At 38.8% G+C, this 11,415-nt stretch overlaps 2 protein-coding genes across 2 annotated transcripts; both read left to right on the forward strand.

Moving 5' to 3' along the window:
* The first annotated feature begins 3,002 nt into the window (after positions 1-3,002).
* LOC126596063 (receptor protein kinase TMK1-like) lies at positions 3,003-7,178 on the forward strand. The gene is made up of 2 exons (XM_050262525.1): positions 3,003-5,547; positions 6,114-7,178. The coding sequence occupies exons 1-2, from the start codon at positions 3,264-3,266 to the stop codon at positions 6,650-6,652; spliced, it is 2,823 nt and encodes a 940-aa protein (XP_050118482.1). The 5' UTR covers positions 3,003-3,263; the 3' UTR covers positions 6,653-7,178.
* A 2,538-nt stretch (positions 7,179-9,716) lies between these two features.
* LOC126596064 (U-box domain-containing protein 21-like) lies at positions 9,717-11,415 on the forward strand. The gene has a single exon (XM_050262527.1). It carries the CDS (start codon positions 9,922-9,924, stop codon positions 11,251-11,253), a length of 1,332 nt encoding a protein of 443 aa, XP_050118484.1. The 5' UTR covers positions 9,717-9,921; the 3' UTR covers positions 11,254-11,415.

Genomic DNA, 11,415 nt, shown 5'->3' on the forward strand with positions numbered 1-11,415 from the left:
TTAGGACAATGATTGTTTGCCCTCATATTTTCGGTGGTTACGGTTAAGTCACGTCAGCATTTTATATTATTTTTTTATAAAGATAATAAGACAAAAATGAATAGTAATATAAAATGTTGACGTGATTTAACCGTGATCACACAAACAGAATGGCACATGAGGGCACTAGAAGTGGGAGGGCAGACAATCCTTGTCCCTAAGTTTATGTTTCACCAATGTCCCACATTTGCATGGTCCACACCATGAGAGATTTTTCAGTGTGACTGGTATACGAAATGGTACACCACGTGTTATTATGCAAATGATGAGATATGTGTGCTAAAAAATTAATAATTTAAAAAATAAAAATTTTCACAACTCCTATTAAAACACGTAGTATACCACTTATGTTCCCATCATAACTAAAAATTTCTCCCACAATGGTTAGATATGGCCTTTGCACTTGAGCGACGATGATAGTGGTCTAGTATCTCAATGATGACTTTATGTAATCTTTCTTTGTATGGCCTCTTTATTCGGCGATAGACTAGCTATAGTTGTAGATACGAATTTATTGCGTCAATCATCTATGTGACAAATTTATTTTCGTTGCGTTTGTGATAGTCGTGTTGAGGTTTACTCAAGTTGTTTATTTGAGTATGTTCACTTTAGATAATTTCCTGGAGTAATGTACCCAATTAGCGTTGTTGTTTTTGTTTGTAATGTTTAAGAAAATATCACTCTATCTTTTATAGTTAAAAAAAAAAAGGAAACTTTAATGAAAAGCTTCAAATACTGTTTATTTTAACGAAAAACCACATTTTTACACTAAAAAGTCAATCTTAGTATTATTCACTTTACCCTTTATTTTGTCCTTATCGTTAAAACTTAAAGTTTTTAATCTATTTTCATTAGTTTTCTTAAAAAAAGGACGGCATGAAGGCATATAGTGGAGGCCCTGGGACTCTATTTGGATGTTGGACAGTGGGTTTTTGAATTTTGAATTTCTTTAATTTTAAATAAAAGTATGGATAAAACGCTCCTACCACATTTTGAAGGACGATGAAGTTTCATCTCCACTTCATATAATCCTTTAATCTTTTCCGGTATGCGATCTTTTATCACATTCTCACACACCTTTTTATGTATAACGAAATTCAAACTTAATCGGTGAACAATATACATTGGATGACGTGAATCATGTATGACCTTCACTTCACGCGTGAGCAAATCTGTTGTAAATTGTAACACCCTCAAAGTATTTGAAATTCTATCTTAAAATCAATTGACAATAAGAAGAGTAATCTAACTCCTTACAAATTATTGAATTTTTTTTTAACTTTTCATTTTTCAACATGAAAAATATACAAATTAGCTATAATGTTACATGATTTACCAAAATTGATGGATTATGAATCAAATATGGACGAATAATATTGAACAAATGAATTTGCTGCGTATTGCTATATTATTTTTCTTCTAGCGCTTGAAATTTGGAAGTTAGAATCTTTGTGCAAAAAATAGTAAAAATAATTTGAAGGGGGAAATTAAAAATAAAATCCACTCAGTAGTGTCCAATGGAGACTATGCAAAAGATCTTTGGGAGATTTGGGCCCAATGGACCTTCTTATTTTAATCTTTGGGTCGTCAGAGAGTTGGCCCTCCACGAATTAAAAACAAAGAAAACTAATAAAAATATTTTGAAGATTTTGACTTTTAAAATAAAGATAAAATAAAGCCTAAAATGAATTGACACGCCCCGACCCCGATATTCCCCGAATATCAGGATAGGCACGTGCTGGCCGACACCTGAGGTGACGAAAGCCATTTATTGAATACAAGAGTAAAGATTAGGAGAAACAATAAAGTGGGTTGGGTGTTACATGAATAGTACTATGATCGACTTTTTAATGTAAAAATGTGGTTTTTCGTTAAAATGAATAGTTCCGAAAGTTTTTCGTTAAAATTCCCTTAAAAATATATATATATATTTTGAACAAACGATATTATCTACATTAAGGGGAGATGTAGACTTAGCCTCACAATGGGCTAGTAATAATGTGATTCAAATTTGCCTTTAGTGAGAATCGAACCTAAGGCATCTCCCTTAAAAATAATTATTAAGAAACTTGTTCAACATTAAGGAAATTAATTAAGGTAATTAGAAATTTCAGTCCCCGATTAATGCTGATGTCTCATAAAATGGTTGCTTGGTACTCGGTACACAAATACACAGATTACAGATAGAAAAAGCCAAAAAATTCACATAATTATTTACTCCAAAATCCAAATCATCCTTATTTTACTTTGATATCATTCACACGGCGTATTTGTCAATTAACAAATCCACTAGGATTTAATTCTAATTAGAAAAAGTCTTACACCCAACATTTGCCTCATTAATCATATAAAACATAAATGGGCAATAGATTATAATCCTAACCGCGTTTTCTATTTTCCTTTCCTTTTTTTATTTATTTATATTATTTATAATATTTTTTAGAAATACAAAATTGACCACATTATTTACATATTATTGTTCTACGAACCTAATTGTATAAGAGATTATGCAAACATTGCGTGTCCAAATAACATAACTCTTGCTGATCACAAATTATGATCGTATTTCTGAACAACACAATATCCTAAACTATTTAAATTCACAAGAAGCAGAATTGAACATTGACGAAAAGGAATATTGACACTACCCAACCAACTCACCATACCTATACGAAATCGTAGTTTACATAACACAAATACACCGTAACTTGATTTGTGTCGATCATACAATATCACAAACTTAAAAACTAACACATAACTTTGTATATTAGCACAAAATAAGATGAGAATAATGTACTCGTGTCGTATAAGTTATTCTCCGAGTCAAAAAATTGAGATGGAATAATACCAAACAAATAGTGAGATGGAAGACAGCAAAGCTCATATCGATTGTCCACTATACGAGAACTCCAAACAGGCAATACGCCAATGCTTCTCTTTCCTTTTCCATTTATTCCCTTTAATTTTTTAAATTGAAAACAGAGAGAGAGAGAGAGAGAGAAATTCCTACGTAAATCAAATTGCTCCACTCCCACTCCCCACCAATTAAAGTTAAACCCCCCAAAACGTTCGCCTTTTTCTTCTTCCTATTTTCCGCCCAACTCTCAGATTCTCCGCCCTCTTCCTCCGCCCATTAGTCCTGCATTGTTCTGCGTTTCTTTCTCTGTTGAAGTCTCTGCCTTTTTCATTTTTTGTACACTTTCTGGCTGACTTTCCCGGAAAAGATGAAGGACCCCCATCTGGGTTTCTGGGGCTGTTTCCCTGTTCTGCTACTTTTGTTCGTTTCACTGTACCCACCATCAGTACACTCCCAGTCCGGCGGCGGCGACGACGGAGCGGCCATGGAAGCACTCAGCAAAAGCATCGGCCCCAACAGTCTCGGGTGGTCCGGCACCGATTACTGCAACTGGGGACAAGTCAGTTGCACCAAGGACGGCAAGGTTTTCAAAATCCAATTGGGTAATCAGAAACTCACCGGCACGCTTCCGCCGGAAATTCAAAAGCTTTCAAATTTGCAGCAACTCGAGGTTCAGAACAACCAACTCACCGGACCTTTTCCGAGCCTCTCCGGGCTGCAACCGCTTCATGTCCTCCTCGCCCACGACAACAACTTCTCGTCCTTCCCTTCCGATTTCTTCTCCGGACTCACCTCTCTTGACAGCATCAACATCGACCACAACCCCTTCGCAGCGTGGCAGATTCCGGACACTCTTAAAGACGCCACCGCGCTGAGAGAATTCTCCGCAACCGAGACCAACATCACCGGAAGAATCCCCGATATCTTCACCGGTTCCAATTTCCCAGGTTTGACTGAACTGCATTTGGCTTTCAATTACCTTGAAGGCGAATTGCCTGCTAGTTTTTCGAGTTCGAGTATTCAGTCCCTCTGGTTGAACGGCCAACAGGGCACCAATAGGCTTAATGGTACTATTGATGTGTTACAGAACATGACTTCTCTGCGGGAAGTTTGGTTACATGGTAATTTTTTCACTGGTCCTATACCGGACCTGTCGACATTAGGTACCTTGACCACTCTGAGTTTGAGGGATAACAGGCTTACCGGAGTTGTTCCGGCGTCGTTGTTGAGTCTTAAATCCCTTACTGTTGTTAATTTGACCAACAATATGCTTCAAGGGCCAATGCCGAAGTTTGGCGATGGGGTTCAGGTGGATATGACATCGCAAAATAGGTTTTGCAGTGATAAGCCGGGTGTTGATTGTGACACTCGTGTCAATATATTGCTTTCGGTCGTCAAAGACATGGGTTATCCTACTGTTTTTGCAGAGAGTTGGAAAGGGAATGATCCTTGTAATAACTGGAAGGGAATTGTGTGTCATGGAGGAAACATCACCGTTGTCATCTTTCGGAGCCTGGGTCTGAGGGGTACGATCTCTACAAATTATTCTCTGATTACCTTCTTGCAAACATTGAGACTTGACAATAATAATCTCACGGGTACTATACCAAAGGAACTTACACAACTGCCCAACCTTCAAGAGATAGATGTTAGTAACAATCAACTTGACGGTCAAGTACCCAAGTTTAATGATACTGTGCAAGTGAAAACAGGTGGGAACCCTCGTATTGTTAAGGATGGTCCCCCTTCGCCAGCAACGCCTCCTAATTCACAGCCTGGCTCACACTCAGGCGGAGGTAAAAAATCTAGGACTGGGGTGGTTGTTGGGGCTGTCATCAGCAGTGTTGGTGGATTGGTTGTAGTTGGGTTTGTTGCTTTTTGTCTACTTAAGAGAAAGCATTCTGGCAGAGTGCCAACTCCAAACGCATTGGTTATTCATCCTTGTCATTCTGGAGATCAAAATGCAGTCAAGATCTCGGTTGCTAGCCCTGGGGTTAATTGCGGTGGAAATGAGTCCTATAAGAGTCCGGCAAGTAGTGGACCAAATGACATTCATGTGGTTGAGGCGGGAAGTATGGTCATTTCAATCCAAGTTTTGAGAAATGTGACCAATAATTTCAGTGAAAATAATGTATTAGGAAAAGGTGGGTTTGGAACTGTGTACAAAGGGGAGTTGCATGATGGGACAAAGATTGCAGTGAAGAGGATGGAATCTGGAGTGGTGGCGGAGAAAGGTCTAAATGAGTTCAAGTCTGAGATTGCAGTTCTGACTAAGGTCCGACACCGCCACTTGGTTGGACTTCTTGGCTATTGTTTGGAAGGAAACGAGAGGCTTCTTGTTTATGAATACATGCCTCAAGGGACTCTTAGTAGATACTTGTTCAATTGGATAGAGGAAGGTCTGAAGCCACTTGAATGGACTAGAAGGCTGACCATTGCCTTGGATGTTGCAAGAGGGGTTGAGTATCTCCACGGTTTAGCCAACCAGACTTTCATTCACAGGGATCTTAAACCTTCGAACATTTTACTCGGAGATGATATGCGGGCTAAAGTTTCAGACTTTGGACTGGTTCGTCTTGCTCCAGAAGGGAAAGCCTCAATTGAGACGAGACTAGCCGGAACTTTTGGCTATTTGGCTCCTGAGTATGCAGGTAAAATATTTCTATACGCACTCTTCTTTTCAAATTCCATTTTAGAAGTGCGAAAGATGTTTGCTTTATAATATATGATTATATATTCCAGTAAATGCCATTGTTCAATGAACTACGATAACTATTAGATTATCTCTCACTGATTGTTCTTTGTGCAAACCACTGGAATAATCAGTGACGGGGACCAAACTGTGAACATGATATTCTTTATCGTGAAAATATGATGGCATCAAGTTGGGACTTGCATTATGTTGCATTGACAGTATGAGACTTTCATATGCTAGTCAACACATGTAGGACTGAATTAGATTAACCGCATCATTTACGCACTAAAATCCTATGTTCCAATTCTTTGATTTTCCATGGATATTCTGGCATGCATAATTTTCAAAATCAAGGAATGCAAAGAAGATAGAAAGGAGTGAAATGGCTTCTGTCTGTGCCTAGCATTTGTTGTCTCTAACATGTTGACTGAATTCATATGGTTTGCAGTACTTATTTATGCTTACAGTCTTTCGATTAATAAAAATTCGAGGCACTAAAACCACAATTTTGTAATGTATCAGCAACTGGGCGGATGACACTCAAGGTTGACGTGTATAGCTTTGGAGTGATATTAATGGAGTTGATCACGGGTAGAAAAGCAATTGATGAAAGCCAAGCAGAGGAGAGGTTGCACCTTGTTACATGGTTCCGTAGAATGCTCGTCAACAAGGATGCACTCCGGAAGGTCATTGATCCAACCATTGATCTCAATGAGGAAACTCTTTCTAGTATTAGCACTGTCGCTGAGCTTGCTGGGCATTGCAGCGCAAGGGAGCCCTACCAGAGGCCCGACATGGGTCATGCAGTCAATGTGCTTTCGTCGCTCATTGAGCAATGGAAACCATCTGAACTCGAAGATTCTGATGATATGCATGGAATTGACCTCGAAATGACCTTACCACAAGCACTGAAGAAGTGGCGGGCTTTTGAGGGCAATAGCAACCTTGACGATTCTTCGTCTTCTTCATCATTGTTTCCCAGCGGGGATAACACCCAAACCAGCATACCTACTCGGCCATCTGGATTTGCAGAATCGTTTACATCATCGGATGGGAGGTAAAGGTAGAGAAAGAAGTTCAGAGCTACATTGAATGTTCAAATGGCTTGTAGTTATTGTACTTAGGGCTGGTTTGATATTGCTGTGCTTTGAAAAAAAAACTGCTTCTGCTATGTTGTGAGAATAAGCAGTTTTGAAATAAAGCAGTAGAGTGTTTGGTAAACTTTTTTGTAAAAGTGTTTTTGAAAAAAAAAAAAGTAGTATTATAGTGTTTGGTAAACTTTTATGTAAAATAAATATGAAAAAAAACCGATTTTTCAAAGCTGGGTTTTGCAGCTTCTTGTTTTTAGTTTTTTTTTCATCCAAAACTCTGGAAAAAAAGCTGAAGCTGAATGTTTACCAAACACAAAAACAGCTCCCATCTTTTTTTGATACTAGTTTTTTTCAGAATCACCTCAGTACCAAACCAGGCCTTATTATCCTGTTGTGAACAGGGGATGCATTTTTCGTTTACTTTGTTATGTTAAGATGGTTTAAATAGTCTCAGAGCTTAATGAAAATGGCTGCCTAAGCCTTTGATGTGATCCAAGATTTTGTCCCTCTCTGTGAACCTAGTTTAAAAGTTTGCCCAAAGTTGTTTTCGGTTTGGTCAATGTCATACAGGATTGGGCGAGACAAAATACACATAAGGATTGTGGACCGTGCAACCGACCCCTTCCCTCTACTTGGTGCAATTATCGTCCACCCGTCCCTCTATGAACTCAGAACCAAGAAAACCTGTAAACTAGTCTAATTTACGTAGAGAGCGATTGAAGCTCGAGTGTAATGGGGGCGTGTATGCTATCCTATTTATCTAATACTAGCATGCATGAATGAATGAGAATAGGATTGGTTGGCTAATTGCCGACATGGACTAGAGTAGATTCATATTTTAAACGATTATGATTAAGTTACGTTAATATTTTATATTAATTTTTTTTATAAAAAAAAAAAACACAAAAAGAAAAATATAAGAGAAGAGGAGAGAAGCAGAAGGGATTCGGAAGAGTGAGAATCTTACGCGGTTTGCTAGCTACAATGTTGTTTTGTTTTTCTAGTTATAATATTCTCCAACTCGAACAGAGACTTAAGGGGGCCACATCCTGCATGTCTTGACTTTATCCCCAAATCACTCGCCGTTCTGTTTATTCCAATTCTTTATGTGCCGTATTTGTCAGGTCTGCAACGTTGACGTTTTAGTCCATTTTTTTTTAATTTTAGTTGAAAAACATATTTTATGCTTGATAATAATTTACAAGGTAGAGTGAGTATCCTCGTCGGATTTTTTTTTTGTGAGGATCCCGTAGATCCTTAAATCATATTCGGTTATTGTACATTGTGCGGGTCATAAATTATTGTAAATTTATTTTATTTAAAGTTGAATATAAACAATACGTGACAAAAACTGGCCGCATGATGTACGATTAACATATGTGATTGAAAGATCCCCGGGATCCTCATAAAGAGGATCCGGCGGTCAGAAATCATTGTAATTTTTTTTATTTAAAGTTGAATATAAACAATACCTGACAAAAACTGGGCGCATGATGTATGATGAACGGTTGTAATTGGAAGATCCCCGAGATCCTTACAAAGAGGATCCGCGCGAGGATCCTCTCTCTTGGTATTAGGTATGATAAACGGTTCATATTTTTTGTACTCATGTTGATTTATATCATGATTGTTATCTTAACGGGTCGTGTCATGTAAACTCACTTTCTTAACAAGTTTTTAACTTGTGATCTAATAATGACCCGATTCGTTGAGTGGGGCAGGTCGTTTAGTGTCAAGTTAACAAGTTATGTAAGAAATTGCAATGGCTAATGTCTATATCTGATAAACATCATCTTATTGGGGTTTTAACGGCCATCCAATAATGACTCAACTTGTTAATGAGCGACGGGTAAAGACCCAAATCGTTAACTGGTTGATGTCGAAATCTTTTGTGTCATTTTGTGTTTAGTTAAGGAGTCTTACAAGAAATTGTCAAACACAATTAGTATGTTTCTATCGTGATATCGTGTGTGAATGATTCATCTTGTAAATAAAAATTTGTATCATTAAATGAAAACGTTACAGTAATAGTGCATTTGTCATAAATATTATGCGTGACAAAATAAAATAAAAAAATGAAACGCACGAGTTAGAGTGTTGGTTTTGTGTCGAAAGTCATGAGGCTTTTATTTTCCATCTTAATAATATAAGAGCTCGTTTAGATGTAATTTTAAAATGAATGAAATGTTTTTAAAACCAATCTTTAGTAAAGATGTAAGTAAATCATGGAAAAACATTTAAAGTGCTTCCTAGAAGAAGCACATAACTGATGTTTTTTGCAAAAAGTACTTTAAATGCTTTTGGAACTAAAAACTATTTTCTCTAAAAACGATGTGCTTCTGCAGAAAGCACTTTAAATGTTTTTGGATTCTCACAATCACAGTAATACGAAGCTTCTCTCTCTCTCTCTCTCTAACAAGTAGTTTATTACTTTCCTTTTTTCTAGGGTTTTGTTGACACTCATGGCAGATAGCCATAGTCTCGAACAGTACGCTGTATGTTTAACATTCACCATAATGCATAAACATAATTGCAAGTTACGGGAGAATGAAATCGGTAAAGATCGAATCTGTACCAGAATGCATAACCATGAAAATTTTTCGCCACTCCGATAAAGAATCACCAGCTTGAGACCGAGTTCGTGTTTGATGCGCGTATATATTAGCCCAATGGCGAAACTAATCAAACACATTAAGAAAAGACCAATCTCATTAGTTAATGAATTAATTTAAAGTTTTAAACCCATTCATCTCACATGCTGATCTGGTCCAAGGTTTAACAAATACGATACAATCCGAGTCGGTCAATCCACCGACCAGTTGACCGGCGTGGCGTCAAACCTTTGATTTTTTCCCAAATATTGCCCTACACCTCCTCCTTTGACGGTGTACCACTTCCTGTTCGTCTCTTACCATTTCAAACGTTCAACGGTCAAATATTCAAAACCCATTAATTATCCCTCATTTATAATCCTTTTCCTAAGTTTCCAACTTGAAACGCGTCCATATTTTAAACATACAAAAAACAACAACTACTTATACACACACACACACACACACACCCCAAACGGTCCAACTCCATTTCTCACATTCAACACAAAACACAAAAACAAGCATCCATCCTTACAAATTTCCAACCCAACAACAATACATATATATCATAGTACTAGTCGATCCACCTATTATACCATTCCAACGTTGATATATCTCAGATAGACACAGTTCATTAATTCAGTTGTCATGACCTTGTCATGGAGAAGGCTGAGAGCCGGCCGCCGTGCTGCCAAGGAGGGTGAGGCCGGCGACATGGAGCTGACCATACCAAACCACTTCCGGTGCCCAATTTCACTCGAGTTGATGAAGGATCCGGTCACGCTGTCCACCGGGATCACGTACGACCGTCAGAGCATAGAGACGTGGATTGAAGCCGGCAACTTCAAGTGCCCGATAACAAACCAAGTCCTCACAAGCTTCGATCCAATTCCTAATCACACCATCCGCAAGATGATACAGGGTTGGTGCGTTGAGAAAAAGTCTTTTGGAATCGAGCGCATTCCCACCCCTCGCATTCCGATCAGTTCGGTTCAGGTGACCGAGATTTTATCAAAGATTACGACATCGAGTCATCATCAGAACAAGGATGATTGCCAAGTTTTGGTGGCGAAGATCAATGCGTTGGCGAAAGAAAGCGAGCGTAACAAGCGTTGCATTGTGGCTAGTGGCACGGGGAGCGTTCTAGCGGGTGCGTTTAATGCATTTTCAAGTTCTCAACACCATCAAAACGTTGCCGTTTTGGAGGAGATTTTGTCTGCTTTGACTTTGGTTTTCCCGCTTGACAAGGAGGCTAACTTGTACCTCGGATCGCCTGCTTCGTTGTGTTGCATGGTGTGGTTTTTGGAGAGTGGAGATTTGTCACAAAGACGAAACGCATCGTTGGTGCTCAAAGAGACCGCTGTCTCATCTGATCATGATCATCAGAAGACCGATGCTTTGGCAGAGATCGAAGGAGCTCTGGAGGCGCTAGTGAAGCTGATCAAAGAACCAGTTTGCCCTACTTCTACAAAAGCGTCCTTGGTCATCATGTATCGAATGGTCAACTCATCATCCTCCTCTCCTTCGAAAGAGCAAATCAAAGAGAGATTTGTAGAGATGGGATTGGTGTCGCTGCTTTCGGACATTCTTGTAGATGCCGAAAGAAGCATTTGCGAGAAGGCGTTGGGAGTGCTAGACGGACTTTGCGGAAGCAAGCAAGGCAGGGAAAAGGCCTACCTTCATGCCTTGACCATGCCGGTTGTGGTGAAGAAGATACTTAGGGTTTCGGATTTGGCCACGGAGTTTTCCGTGTCTATTCTTTGGAAGCTTTGCAAGAACGAGACTAGGGAAGACGGAGGTGTGCTCGTGGAGGCCCTTCAAGTGGGTGCGTTTCAGAAGCTCTTGCTACTTTTGCAAGTTGGTTGTGCGGAGAGGACCAAAGACAAGGCCACGGACTTGTTAAGGGCGTTGAACATTCATAGGGAGAGGTTGGAGTGTATTGATTCTATGGATTTTAAGCAGCTTAAGAGGCCCTTTTGATTATTCATCAATGTTCAGAACTTTTATAGTTGTTAATTAGGATGAAAGAAAGCCACGGTTATTGATTGACCCTTTTCAATATTTTCACAGTTCATCAATGTTGTACAAAATACAAATACTATACATACTAAATGCTTTACAGAAATTCAGTGCTTATCACTA

Source organism: Malus sylvestris, chromosome 13, assembly GCF_916048215.2.
Source record: "Malus sylvestris chromosome 13, drMalSylv7.2, whole genome shotgun sequence".
In the NCBI taxonomy this organism is placed as follows: domain Eukaryota; kingdom Viridiplantae; phylum Streptophyta; class Magnoliopsida; order Rosales; family Rosaceae; genus Malus; species Malus sylvestris.